Here is a 15,686-nt window from a genome sequence, read left to right on the forward strand (position 1 = left end):
TAAAAATATTATAACCCTTAACATACCTTAAATAATACTTTAAAAATCTTTAACTCCCTTTTTCTGTTAAAGCCAAGACAAAATAAAAAAAAAAAAATACATTGATTTGAACTAACTGTAAGCAAGTGCTGCACAGCAGTACTTTTTAAATCACTAGGCAGGGAATGAAAGCTAAAAATAGAAGTCTCACAATTCTTGAACTCATGATGCCATCTGCTGTACAACAAATATATTCTTTGAATTCCAGAGTACAAGTGAACTACCAGGGGAATATTCAGTATAGTTCTCTATTAGTTCTTTTATTTAGCGACCATATAAAAATCCAAAACCTTGTATTTGTAAATGCAGATCTTCAGTACACTGAAGATTTGATAATAGGTTCATTCAGCTGTTCTGAAAATTAAGAAAAATGGAGTCAAGCTTACTGAATATCATATTTTAGCATCATAACACATCCTAGTGCTGAAACATACATACCACTAACTGTAAAAAAACCTGCATATATTTGTTATAGCAAAGTGATAACAAGCCACTGATGCTAAGCAGCCTTGCAAAGTGTGCCTATCTTGTATTATCCTATTTAAGGTTTTCTCAAAATGATTACATGTGTTCACTTGTCACCCAAGCTATGCAAGCAACTCTTTTCTATTGCAGCTTACAAACTCATTTTTCTAGACAATTTTCCAGAAATAAATGTAAACAACTTATTTTGAAAATTATTATTTCCTCTCTTTCAGTTCTGTTCACACTAGCTGAAAATGGAAATTGATTAATTTGAGAAAAAGGCTTTCATAAGCTAGCCTATTGCAACAAATGATTTTGGTGCATTAGGGCATTTAGAATATAGTTCTTTACTTATCTAAAATTTATCATCATTTACCTGATCTATAAAAACCTGCAAGTATGCTTAATGTTTCTGTATGCCAGTCTAAAATCCTCTTTATAAAGCTTTACAGTTACAATATTCAAGAAACAGTGTTAGTATGTACATAGTACAACAGGCTGGCTGCTTTCTATTGCTCTCTGCAACAGAAAACTATCATTATCGTGAACTAAAGCATACCATTATTTTTTCTATTTTACTTCAATAGGTTGGGAAACTTCTTTGTCTCTAGAAGTCAGTAATAATACAAGCAGTTGAAGCATAACACTGTCTCAGTATAACTTTCCACAACAATGGTGCTCTAATTCCCAGTATCCAAGGATTTCTCTTTAGAAACAAAAGACCTCAAATGAAAACCATTTGGAAGTTTATCTGGAGCTGCGACTCTCTTCAGATGTTTGTGGTTTAGCCTTCATTTCCTTCTGACAGCAACATCAAAACACAGTCAACTATATAATAATTTAACTCACACTTCATAGAAAATCAGTCAAGATACTGTTGAAAATCACATTCCTCCTATTGCAGAAAAAGGTCGCGGTCACACAGGAGTGTTCACTTGTGACAGCAAATCACATTCTCATACCACCAATCTTCTGTCTGAGCATTTTTCCAGTTTGTGTGCTCCAGAGTTTCAGTATTTAGGCCATTCAATATGCGAAGAGTCAAAGGAGCTTCTGCACCTGAGCTGATCTAAGAGCTTATGCTAGTGGGAGAGGATGAGCAGAAAGTACATTTTTTCCTCAATCACATCTACAAGCATTCTGAATCAGATATAAGACATAACGTTTTTCAAGGCAGGAAACCAGCACTCATTTAAGCTCCTAAGAACAGAACAATCTCTTTCAGAAAGCAACATAATAAGGACAGTAGTGATTAAAAAAAAAAATTATGACATCACAGTTTAGGTTCAGAACAGAATGATCATCTTTTGTTAAAGCGAAGCTTTTATGCTTCTTCATTGTAAATGTTCAGTCCTCTACCAAAGATCTACAAGTGATGCCTGTAAAGTAACTGTGCTAAGCAAAGACTTAATGAAAGAGCACAAAGTATTACCTGCACAAAATATTCTTAATTGCTGGACTGGTGATATTAGTTGCAAGTGGGTTGTGAAGAGGTCAACAAATGCTCCAGGATAGACAATGAAGATAAAAATCCCAAATCCATTAAATCGTACTTGTTCTCTTTAAAAAAAAGAAAAAAAAGAAAAAAAGAAAAATGAAGAGGGGTTTTTGTACACTAAGAAACGAAAAACTGAGATTCTTCATAGCACGTGTATTTTTGACTATGAGAATAACAAAAATTAAAATTATAAAACTAACTTTTTTCATAGCATGAAGGATGGAAAGATAATTAAACTAGAGGATATTTTCTGCAGTAATTGCCCCTTGTATGCAACAAGCATTTATGAGCCAGGTAAAAAATAAACACTAAGTTCAACCTCTTTTCTGCTTCCTAGGCAACAGTAATGAATTAAATACTTCTCTATAAAACCTACTTTGAAGTAATATACACTTTAGTACATATTTTAACATTAGGGTCCTCTTCTAGGTAAAAAATGATAATCCTTATGTCTCAATTTCAAAGCAATCCCTGAAAAAGTACCTGGAAAAGCTACGTCTTTCCTTTAACAGGTACACTTTCAAAGGGCACTTTTTGGTACCCTTTGAAGCTAGATATTTTCTAAGGGACTTGCACAGGTGTGACAATCAAAGACAATTTTTGCAAGCCAGGCACAAATCAGCTAATTCCTCTTTTTTTTTTTTTTTTTTTTTGTGGCAGTTCACTGGGCATAGCATTATATTTAGATCCTTTCTATACAACACCAGCTGCAAGAATGAGGAGTACATAAATTAAAAGGAGACATGAAATTATGAAAAGATATAAATTTATGCAAAATGAATCAGAGTGAATACATTAATTCCCTGCATTCAGCTCATAAGATCTACCCTTACTACAAATAAGAAATCTTTACTCTCGTAGCCATTCCGTACTTCATTACTTGGGTAGAAGACAGACGGAAAAAAAAAGGCTCGTTTGGCATAAGCCTTGACTAAGCTTAGACTCAAATACTTTAAGTTTTTGTGGTCCACAGCCAATACTATCTTGAACTGAAGTTGGTGAAAGTGTGTAATAGATTTCAGAGAGTCAAAGTGACTTGCCTGAAAACATTATTATCATATGCAATAATAATAAATACAATTTTTCCATAGTACAGTTATTTAGTAAAACCTGAGGGTGGACTGCAACAGCACTATATACCCAAACTGCACTAGGAGGAAAACAAACAAACAAAACAAAAACAGGGAAAAAACAGCAGCAGCAACAGTCAAAAACAACTTAAGTCTTCCACATCTTAACCAATAGCAATTTTACATTACAATTTACATTTACAATACAAGTTTTTCTCCTAAAAATAGATGAGAATCAAATTTTAACAAAAACATAAACTGAAGCTGAATATTCAAAGCCATTGCCCCAGATCTTGAATGAAAGTATCATACCACAAAGCTATAGGAGCTACAAATGTTAGAAACAGCTCTATAGTTACTCCTGAATTCTCTGCAGTTAACCAGCAGCACTTGAAGGAAATGTTCTTAGCTCTTCCTGTTGTGGGATGTGCAAGAGTAAGAGCTTCTTCCTCCACAGATAAAAACATTAGAGAAACCAAGCTTGAAGACAAATGGATTATATGATACATAGGGAGCCACATCATTCCTTTGACTGAGAACATTCAGGGCCATAAAACAGGCAGTAACAGGTTTAGACGCTGTTATGTCTTCCTATGTTCAAGAAAATCAGTGAAACAATTTAGGGCTTCATGCCCGTGGGACAACTAATGCCTGTGATGCTTAGGAGATACATGGAGGACACCTGAAAATCAGTTCCAGTAAGCACCACTTAACCTTCTTATGCTGGAGTGCTGTTTAAGTGTAATGATTAACCATGTCAAATAACTTTCTTGTGAAGTAATCACCACAGTTAAATAATAATAAAAAATCTCATCCATGATCAAAAATTCACACATCGTTGAGATTAACAGGTGCAAATCACATTTAACTGAGTTGCTGCTTTAGCCTTTTCAGATGCTTCATCACAGGCTGCGTTTAACAAATTAATTTTAACTCTATTTTAAAATACCATTGTACAATAGCATGCAAGTCCTCTTCAAATGCAACAGCTCCAGAAATGCAATTACTTTGTGAAAAACAGGATCACTTAGAAGCAGAATTATTATAAACCTGTTGCAGGACGGTATATTTACAAAGCAGAATCATGATCTGTAGAATACACACTTAATGAAAACTCTGTCCTTTACTGTACATCTTTAGAAACTTAAAATCTAAGGAAGTTATGAAATAAAGAATAAACAGATTCTCAAGAAAAGCTGAAGAAATGCTAGTAACATTCCCCTGTAATTAAATACTCTGGAATATTAGGCTTTGTTGGCACATAGTAAGAGAAAAGTAGTTCGTATTACCGAATAGCTGCCACCCCATGGCCGACTTCATGTATCACACCACTGATGAGGATTGCAGAGAAGAAATAGGTCAGCTGGCTGACAGGCAAATTTACACCAGGCACCTGTTCATGTGGGCATGACAACAAAACAAAACACACGAGGAAACCAAGAGGTACAAAGACAAATCATTCTGTCTCTATCCTTGCTGCTCTCACTCAGCTTTCTCAGCCCACCAACACAGTAAGAGCCACTCACACAGCACTGCTGGTTTGTACCTCTTCTCTCAATGCATTTTAAAATACACAGATATAAATTCTTTTGCTAAAGGTTGAAAAGCTCTCTAGGTGAAAAAGCCTTCACCCTTCCTATTCAGTCCCCACAACCATGACACTGTGTCCTACTTTATACTAAGCTCCAGAAGTTTATAAACACATATGCAGCCTTCAACTTTAATTAGAGAGAGGGTTGGCACTGTGAACAGCGGTTTGCATTGTGCTGCAGACAGTCATGTGGCTATTGAGATCCACTCTTCAAAAAAAAAAAAAAAAAAGAAGTGTACTTCACTTAAAACATGAGCCGTAAAAGTTAAGAAAAAAAACAGCCTTCAACTGGAATTGTCAGTCTCCCTTCTCTCTGTACATAAAACATGAGATCACTCCAATTTAAAAGATCGAAAAAAGGGTAAGTTCTGTCTATTGTTCAAGTTTTGGCAGTCTATATATGGCAAATTAACATTTAAAATTAACCTTTTAAATTAAGATTTAAAAAATCACTTGCAATGGAGATATTATTTTAATTGATTAAGGTATAACACGCATGCCCCACATTCCTCCTTTTTGTGTGGTTTCCCACCATAGCCCAGCTCCTCTCTGCACCAGCTCCTTTCATCCAGGCTCCAAAGGAGGCACAAGTCAGACAAGGAGGAATTATCCTCTTTCTCCATGGGACAGAGGGCTGCTCGGCTCCCACATCCTCTCAGCTGCTGTGGCTGCAGTAGGAAGACCAGGCCACTTGAGCTGCTGACTTGGGGGCAGTGGTCCTGCCTACCCTGCTGCTTCCCCTACTCTAAGCAAGAAACCCTGTGGTACTATCAGCTGCAGTACACATGGCATTTATTGTGATTCAGTGGCAGAAAAGAGATGGTATGGGCAAAAATTCTTCACCTGCCTCTAAGACTCTTTAACGACCTCGTTTGACAACAAAAAGCTGCAGTTCCTGAATGCTGTTTTCCTGGCAGCAGATCCAACTGAACAGACCCTAGTCAACCCTACTGTTGAGGGTAGCCCTGCTCATTCTTCAATTATATGCATTTAACTACCCATGCAGAACTCTGAAACAGCTTATGAGACCAACTTGCTAAAAGAAATCCTTCGGAGGACCGTTCTCATTAGTATTATATCGAATCATTTCACAAATTCTGTTCAGACTGTGATCATGACCGAGGTATTTATCTTAACTGGCACAACAGTCCTACCTCACATTATGAAGATAGCCGCTGTTCACTTGTTAAGCATCCGTTGCTGCTATTAAAGCATCAGCTGGTGGTACTAACGGATCACTTAAGTGGTGTTCTCAGTGGCTCTCTGCTCTGCATACATGAAAGGACAGACAGCAACAGCAAAAGCTGCCATCTTAGTGCCACCCTGATGGTAGCACATGAGAAAACAGCACTGAATGCTTTCAGTGCTCATGTCAAAGAAACAAGTTTAAGATACCCCTTTAAAAGGGAAGCTAAATATCATGAAGGATTCATGCAGTATTTTGTGAATAGGCATTGCCATCTTATATTTCATGGTCTTCCAGGAATGCCTGTATTAAAAGAAGATCCTATTCTAATAACTGATCTGCTTCATCCCTGTTTTTGTTAACAGGCAGCCAACACAAGAGGGGGCAGCTAAAGAAAGAACCCAGTTACCTACAGATGGATATTTTAAATAAAGTACATGACTGAAAAAAAAAAAAGAGGAAAGGTGCAAAAATCTTAATCCATAAAAAGCAAGCAGAACTGTATTTTCCCTCTCCCAAAACTGAAGGCTAAAGGCTAAGTAGATCCATGCCAAATGCTGAAACATAATTAACAAATTTATTTTTTAAAGAAAGAAAGCAACTAACTCTCTCTCTTCCAAGGCAATTGATTTATTATGAAACATATAGATAACTAATTTGAATGAGGAGAAGATTTTATTATTTACAACCTCATCTGGGTCACTTTTTAGCGTCAACTTATGCTACTGCATTCCCCTCAAACAGAATACTGAAACTCCTTAAAAGCAGAATTATACAATTGTGTATAATTCATTTCAGAAATGAAAGAATAAGGTAGAAAAGAAAGAGAACCACAAGTCAGCTTAGGATAAGTAATCTCATCCCCATATATGATATTACACTATCCCTATACATTCCATCTTTTTCTGTACTGATCTGTCCTTGGTTTGAGTGCAGTGATCCTGCCAGTATGCAGTTACTGAGGAATCCATTCCACACTAAAATTGTTAATGTTATGCTATACTTCGGCTTTCATAGTTACAGTTCACTTCAGATTACTTCCAAAGGCTCATCTCCACTTTGCTTCCCTTCTATTTATGTCACTTACATAGAAAAGCTGAGTATTTCAAATGACCAGTTTACTCTGGTATCAAAAAAGTGGATAGATCCATCGAATCATAGAATGGCTTGGGTTGGAAGGGATCTTAAAGATCACCTAGTTCCAATCCCTCTACCATTGGCTCAGTTGCCACCCACTAGATCAGGAAATGATCAAAAAAAAAAAAAAAAAAAAAAAAAAAGAACATGTAGAGGACACTTTTCTTATTCTCAAACATAATAAACATACATTCTTAGGATGGACCCTATTTGCAGCTAAGTGAGAAATCTTCAGTCTCGTGTTCTGTTTGTGCTCTCTTGGACACACAGCATGCCGCCAAGACTTTTCACCCGCTCCTGCCTACTTCTGGAGACAATTCAGGAGCAGGTTGTAGACCAGATGACCACAGTGGCAGTACCAATACTTCTCTCTCAGGTTGCCTGCTTTTCCAGCACATACTGTATTCGCTACATTCACCCTGTATGTGTGAAACAAATCCAAACCATACCAAATGCACTGAGTTTATAGCACATGCTAATGAACAGTCAGTTCAGCACTTATGTGAAGGTCTATCACGGGAGCACACAATCCCCAACTTCTGTTCACTCGACTGAATATTGAAATAGAGCAAAATGGCTGGGTATCACTGCCATATAGTGGAAGGCAGAGTAATCTCTGCCTACACATTCTAGTCAGAGAGAATTCTTGGAGAAACAAGGTTAGCTAGGAATCTTTCCATGTTAAAACTGCTTTAAGTACAATGTCATTTCTTCCATTACTGCCTTACGTATTTTGATGCAAGACATAAAAAAGACAATATTTGCAATCTCTCCCGTTCTATAAAAGACATTCCTTTCTAAAATAACATAGTATATTGTCCATCATCAGAAATCCATGAAACAATCAAAGAACTTGTTACTAAGCCTCTGATTAGATACTGCCAGAAACAGGACCCTCAATTTCGTACTGCAAATTAGGTAGAGGCCTTTTAACAATCCAAAAATATGACATCTCTTCACTAATGAATCTTTGCTTCCACAATAACACAAAGCTCTTTACAATTCTTTCCCTTCCCACTAATGCTTTGTATAGCAATAAATGAAAGAAAACACCTCTCTTCTTGTGGATTATGGGTTAGTTTTGCAAACTTCTAGGCCACCATTGCCTCTACACTGCATGGCTCAGAGAAAGCAAATTCGTACTGCTGTTTTGTATTCTTAGTACTACAATTGCTGTTTTGTATTCTTAGTGGTATAATAATTTAAAGCTTTTCAAAATTACTAGCCAGTTCTCACTTCTGAGAATATTTAATACAAGATCTTCCACATATTTGCCTTTATTTGTCTTCCCATTTTTCACCACTTCCACCTCATTTTTAAGGTTGATAATAAACCAGCAAATTTTTATTTAAATGGGTATCAGCAGCTAGGTTATTCTTACATGGGAGGATTTAAGTATCGTATATCTTATTAAGAAGATGGTTAGTATCAGCTCACAACCCTCAAATAAAGATCTGAGGAGAAAACACTTACCACAACTTGCAGCATGCGATCATTCTGGGCTGTTGGTGCCTCAGTCAGCATCTGTGTCAGTGTTTGCACCAGTGTTTTTCCAAGAAGAATCACAGAGCCAAACATAGCAACTATACCAAACACCATTCCCATGTTGAACCTACAAAGACAGGCAAATAGTTAAGAAATGCATAGGCACTAGAAGGTAGTGAATACTTTCTGGATACTTAACCACATTAGCACAACTTAGCAGACAAAACGAGTAGGGCAAAACTTATCCAGTGCTACTACTATTCACACATCAACAATACAATACAAAAACATTAGCTAAAGGAAACTAACAGCACTAACAGTATATACCAGTAACATAAAATTGTATAGTATTCTCCTTGTTTAATAAATGTTTGATATCCAAATCACATCTTGATTCATTTTCCAATATTTTTGTGCTGTTCCTATATACGCTAATCTTTATTCCGTTACTCAATTTGAGTAACTTGCCATTAGCCATGAATAAAAACATAACTTTACAATGTATAATTTAACATGCTGCACCATGCCATCACATATTTAGTAATGCGGATCAAGTGATGAGACAGCATGCATACATACTTGCAGCTTCCTCATCTGCAATAAAAAAGTGCTAAAGAACATTTACATGAGACTCAAACTTCTTTAAAGAAGAAAAATTAAAAGATACAAATGCAACACTAGTTTAAAATCAATTACTTTAAAAACATTTTCCCTCTCACTCATTTATTAAAATTATTATGTAGAAAAACATTTCAATTTAGATCAGCCCATCTAATAGTTGATTTTTATTCATCATTATTATTCTTTTACACTATTATAATACTTGAAGGATGTGATAAAGTTTATTTTTTAGCTAAAGCATTTCAATTCATTAGCTGTTCTTTTCACAACAGCATAATTGATCTTTAACTGTCCTTAATAATGCTCACCGGAAATTAACAAATTTATTTTAAGCAATATCTACCTATAATGTTAATTAGAGTGGTATAAACATTATAATGTAATAAATTATACACATTAAAAATCGTGACTGATGTAGAGCTATTTAAAATCAAAATAAAATCACTCAATGCTAGAGAATCCAATATGAAGCAGAATTCTTTTTCACAACTATCTCTCTGAGGGTAGCAATGCAGGAAATGAAAATAAATTCAAGCCCTACTCTTTTTTATTTTCTTACTGGATATAAAGTAACAGCAGGAAGGCAATTCAGCAGTAATTTCCTAAATCAGTCCAGAAGCATCCATACAACCACTCTGCTAATTTACCCATTACCAGCAATCCATGCAATCTTAGCAGGGAAAAGTACAGGCAAGTAAAAGACAGAATGAGGGCAATGTGCTTTTGACGAGGTATAGTTGCTGAATGCCTGGGAAATGATTGGCATCGGAGGCATGATCAGGGGAAAACTCGGCGTACAGTAATGGACAGATCTGGGATATGAGAAGCTGCTTCCACATCTACCTCCTCATACAGTATTGTATGTAACAGCCCTGTATTTAAGAACTATGAATGGCTCAAACCATAGGTAGAAATACAGTTTACAGATTTCTAGTTTTATAGCATCTCCACGCATAACTTTGCTATGTCATTTCTAGCAGAGGAGATAGACTTATGCTGGCATAGTACTTTTACGGCTACCATGTTTGTTCTATTTTATTGTTAGTCTACAGTAATAACCAGATCTACCCATTCCACTGCTATGGATAAAAGGCATAGACATGGTCATAATTCCTGTCTCTGTATGCATTTGACAGAAAAAAATATCCTGAATGTATACCATAAATACAGAAATCTGGGTTTCCACCTCCCCCAGTTGTAGAACTGTCGGTTGAAGAGTGCTGTTTGCCATCGCATGTGAAAAGGAGAGACACTCAAGCCATAGTTCACCAACCAGTCTTCATAAGATGCCTTCAAAGAGCTGGAAGACTGCAAAACAATGGAAAGTTAGGTTAACCCAAAACTTTAAGGAAGATTCTGTGCTATGTGAACAAGCAGTAAATCGGATTCATATATACAGACAAACATACAACTTCAAGTACATGTCCTGTACATTATTTGTATTTTGACTCATAGGTGACATATAATACAAAAAGCTATGCCACTGTTGTGAGGTAAATCACAGCAATTCTAGGATTATGAGATAGATTAGGTATTCAGTGGTATTTACCAAATAAGATCTTTATTATCTTTACTACTGTTAAACCACTTTAAGTGATTTTTAACTGTCTGGCTAAAAAATGAACTTTTATTGTATTTCTTCTCTGCATAATTTTGTTTTAGTACATGTTTTTAAAACTGCAGCAAACACATTCTGTTGCCTTTCTGTTGGTATCAGCTTGTTTCTAATACTGGTGAGATGTGGATCGGTAGTGGGAGTATCCTTTAGCAAGAGTAAAAATGAGGTCTACTTTTCAAATGCAGACTATGACTGAAGAGACCTGAAATACACGATCATACTACCAAAAAGGCAGAAGGACTTTAAAATTATCAACCTATTCTGCAACAGCGATTTCACTGATAATTTTACAGCATTTCAAGATACTGTTGGTACATCTTCCTAGTAGTTCCAAAGATTTCTCCTTATATTTGTCTTTATAATGAATGCAACCTATGGACTGTATAATTAATACTTTACTGCATTAGTGCCCAGAATTATAAACCAATAGTAGCAGTTTTGCAACCGCTATTTTATAACATATGGTGCTGGTTTTCTCAATAGTTCTTCCTCAGCCTGATTCCTGGAAGCTAGTACCAGAAAGCCAACCGAAGGGCAGCTTTCCGTAGAGGAGAAAAGAGAAATATGTAGCTGAGGAAAAGCTTATCAGAGCAGGAGTGTGTCTGACATAACCCAGACAAGTCTTCAGAGCCGTCTGAACTATAGCATTGTTCCTTCATTTCCCTATGAGGAGCAGCACCTATTGAAGATGTCAGGAATGTGCAGTTCACAAGAGTCTCTCCTCTGCCTGTAGACAGAACTTCACATGTTCCTGGCTGTCTTCCATGGTTCTTGAAACAAATTTAGAACTTGCCAAGTTCCTTGCATTGCTTCTGTCCTTCTGTGTTGGTGGTGAGAAACAAGCAGTGTATCGTATCTTCCACAATCATATTCATAGCTTTTCTCATTTTGTTGAATTAATTACAATGTGAAGTAAAATTTACTAAAAATAAACTAAAACAATATTTCAAGTAACAGCCTCTCATCTTATCCTTTCTATTTATATGTTTCTGTGTAACTTCTTCTACAAGTTATTGATTCCAGTCATATTTTTGTTCAGTCAGCTGAGTACAACAAAAATTTCTGTGGTTGTCATGTATCCCCTAGTCAATACTGGTCAGTCATTCCCTACAACACTGCTAAGTTTACTATCCACAACTAGATTAGCATTTGCTAGCCTATCTTTAATAGAAGAGATCACAAAGACTATTACTCTTTTACAAATCATGCATAAGCCAGAGAAACAAAGAAAAATGCCTGATCACATAATCTACCTGATAATTTAGAACAAAAATCTGTACAACATTAAGTACATCTGACAAGAGAAACTGTATTTTGGGAATTCAGTAAACACATGTATCCTATTCAGTTTACACAGGATCAAACAAAAACAAAACAAAACAAACAAACAAACAAAAAAAACCCCACACCCCAAACAACCCCAAACCTAACCAAACAAAAACCAACCAACAAAAAAAGAAACAAATAAACATGCATTATTAATCAGAAATAGAGATCTGGTACTTCAAAAGTATCTGTTCTCTTAACCACGTACAAAAACATCAGCCACTTTTCCCCTAGAAATTCCACTAATGCATCCCTTCAAATTCATTCTAACCAAACCACAGCCCCTCTCTACTAGCATAAACAAATATGCAGTTCTTAATGAGAAATGTGGGATTCTTGAGCAATACATGTGCCAAAAGGCACAAAATAAAACTTTGATTTGTAAGTGGTATTCATAATCACTAAATGACAGCATTCCTTGAAACAAGTGACCACATTCCTTTCAAAATGTATGAAAAAGCTCGATGCAAACTTTTGCTCCTTCTGTCCTGAGCCCAATAGGATCACAACATTAGGACGTGCACCATCTTGCCCTGGTATGAGGTATATTATTACCCTTTGTTTCACCTCAGTCTTCCTCCACACAGACCTCGGTTCAGCTTCTTTAACTTGAACTCTAAGTGACCTCTGTTACATTAATTTTACTATAAAAGCAATACCCTTTTTATTTATGCAATCTTTCAAAGTAATGACCGCCTACTACATACTCCAGGAGCTCCATAAATATCAGTCAGCAAGCAGGAGCCCTTAACATTCTTTTGTGCTGACAAAGTTCGTTCAAAAGCCCTGGACCATTTCAGCTTCCTGACCTTAAAAGCTGAAGGCTAATGTTGACTGAATGGGCCTAAAGCATTTTTACTTCTGATAGCAGAAGGAGGGACAACCTTCCATCCTTTTCACATCCCTGGTCCTTCAGGCACAATGAAATGGGATGACTTAACATGCTGGGGAGCAGCAATTCAGGGGTCTGCCTAAGTGACTCCCTTTTGTAAGATCCAGTCTTCATCAGGAAGCTTTCTTATCAGTGGTTCAACAAAGAGCAACAAGAGGAACCTTCCAAATCCCAGCCTGATTCATAGTTGATTTGCTAACACGAATGTGCCTTGTAATTCAAGCAATATTATGTGAATTTATTTGTGCAAAATGGCATTTATACACAGAGTTCTGCCTTTCATATTATGGAGTCCCAAAGAGTGAGACTGCCATACAAAAATGCTTGAAACCTGAACAAAATTAATAAGAGATCAAACTGAGCAAGAGACACTGCACATTGAGAAAGTGTACAGAATAAACATCAAGTTACAGCACATATCCTTCTGTTGCCCAAAACATTATCAGCATAATGCACAGAAAAGTTCTCCGGTATTACTTTTCACTTATGTTCTGTATGTCATTTTCATGTACTTAAATTGCAAGAGACTGGAGATCTAGACAGTTTGTTACAGTTGCTAGCAGTTCAGTTATAAGTGTGGTGGGAGATTTAGAGTACTAGCAATAAAACAAACATGAGTTTCCTAATTACCTAAATCTGGTCATTTAATCCATAATCTATTTTGGCTGTGGTACTCACAATGAAACTTATCAGATCTACCTGTAAGTTCACTGAAACCCAACAGCTCCCCTATACTTCCTGACGATTAATTACCACTGATAACTTGTAGTTAAAACATCAAAGTTACAATTTAACTCCTGGACTCTCCTGCTTGCTAGAGCATTCCGGGCATTTGCCTTTCTTTCTCAATATAAAGCAGATACTAAGTGGCCTCCCACCAACGTTTTCTTTTCTCCTTTACTGCTTCTAGGCTCTACTAGAGGTTCTAAGAAAAGCAGAAGCTCTTCTTACTCACAAAAAGGAATTATTTTAAGCTCTAATTCTGAAAAATCTTCAAAATCTCAGAGATACAAATGCGTCTCAGTATCATGCTGCAAGAGTACTATGTGAATTCAGTGACTGCTTTACAGCTTGAGATTTTTAATCAGACACAAAGCTACCACCAGAACATCAGCCTGCTGACTGATCTTCCTGATGGTTGAGTGTCTCACTTATTTGGGAGCACGCTCGTCCTGCGTTCAGCCAATTCTCTAATGTGTTTCCAAACAATGTCATGCTTGTTATGAAATATGGCCTTGATATATTAGATAATATAGATATAATATAGACTCGATGTGTTACAATTTGAAAAATCTTCAGATAAATTACTGTTTTATTTTTCTGTCATTTGCACCATTAAGATGTACAGATTAATATTCAGCAACTAATGGCTGTCACCGTTGACTGAGCTGTGGTTGCTCTATGGCAATTAGCAGCAGGGGGAGCTACTTAATTTTCCAAGTGTCCTCATCAGCTAAAACGTAGCTTTCCTTATAGCATTTTTCTCTGTGTTTCACACTAATGACAAAACGAACATTTGTTACTTTGACACTGCTAGACCCTATCTGTACTTGGTAGAAACAGAGCAGTTCCTAGACTGTAGCATTAATTTCAAAAAGCAAGAGAATTCTAGATGGAACCTTTCATTTTATATTTTCCTCGCATTTCTTGGGCTACTGCACGTCCTAGTGGGAGCAGTGGCTAGTGGGGAGCGCTCTGGGCCCGGCGGCCGGAGACAGCCGTTAATTCTCATTGGCGGGACGTCGCTGGCCGCCTCAGGCCTGCAGGGCCCACGCAGGGGAGCGGCGGCTCCGCGCGGGCGAGGCGGGGACCGTGGCCGGCCCCCAAGGAGGGAGGGGAGGCGGGGAGGCCTCTCGCTGGCGGCGGTGCTGGATGCTGCCAGCCCAGCGGAGCGAGGTGGGGAGCGGCGCTGCTGACCCGCCTGTACGCCCTGAGCTCCCGTTGGGCTCTGCGCCCACAGCCCTCACCTTGAGCAGCGTATCCGCCAGGTAGATGGCGCACCAGCCCCCCAGCACGCACACCACCACTGGGATCGGGATCATTGTGGCAGCCCAGCCGGCGGCCGCGGCGGCTCACGCGGAGGAGCGTTCCGGAACTAAACCTGCCCCGGAACGTTTCTCCACCGGCTGCATTGTCCGCACGGACACTTCCGGGCAACACGTCGAGGTTGGGCAGGTGACGCCGTGACGTCACGGCACGGGGGGGAACGCATGGAGGCGATGCGCGTGCGCAGAGGGCCGACCGTCCCTCCCACCTGTGCTGGACTCGGGCATGACCGCGCCTGCGCTGTTGGTACGGAATGGGGTGGGAGGGGCAATTCGGAAGGAGACCCGCCCCGCCCCGCCCCGCCCCGCCCCGCATGTAGGGTGACGTCACAGCTGGTTTCTCAGAGCCTTTCCAAGTTTAACTCAAACTGTGAGCTCTAAAAGCAAATAAGTACAAAACAAAGGATAAAAGTGATACTTATTTGCGTGTACAAACGGTGACATTGACCTCTTCCACCCAAAACCAAATAAACAAAAAACACGATTGTGTTCTCAATTTTCTCATTATTTCTAAAAAGTTCTTTTTAGCAATGAATACACCATTGATGGGAGAGCCCTCTGCAGTTTGTGGTTTCCAGCTCACCTTTCCGTATGTGCTCTAGATTAACTTTCCTTGGCCTCTTTTTGTCAGTACTCAGGACACCTCCCTACTGTAAACACTTATCTGTCAGTTCTTCAGCTCTGATGTGTTGGTCTGTGGGTTCACAGGCTGT

General features: G+C 38.1%; 1 protein-coding gene across 2 annotated transcripts in view; it reads right to left on the reverse strand.

Moving 5' to 3' along the window:
* Nucleotides 1-15,227, reverse strand: part of MBTPS2 (membrane bound transcription factor peptidase, site 2) — a 35,832-nt gene extending 20,605 nt beyond the window's left edge. For both annotated transcript variants that reach the window (XR_002442313.1, XM_021408925.1), the window contains exons 1-5: nt 14,896-15,227; nt 10,252-10,400; nt 8,460-8,598; nt 4,362-4,465; nt 1,937-2,064 (exon numbers count right to left, since the gene is read on the reverse strand). Coding sequence is in view for 1 of the 2 variants with exons in the window: in XM_021408925.1 (XP_021264600.1) it covers nt 1,937-2,064; nt 4,362-4,465; nt 8,460-8,598; nt 10,252-10,400; nt 14,896-14,970 (595 nt within the window). In the remaining variant the exon portion in view is untranslated. The remainder of the gene's footprint in view (nt 1-1,936; nt 2,065-4,361; nt 4,466-8,459; nt 8,599-10,251; nt 10,401-14,895) is intronic.

The sequence above is a fragment of the Numida meleagris genome, chromosome 1, assembly GCF_002078875.1.
Source record: "Numida meleagris isolate 19003 breed g44 Domestic line chromosome 1, NumMel1.0, whole genome shotgun sequence".
In the NCBI taxonomy this organism is placed as follows: domain Eukaryota; kingdom Metazoa; phylum Chordata; class Aves; order Galliformes; family Numididae; genus Numida; species Numida meleagris.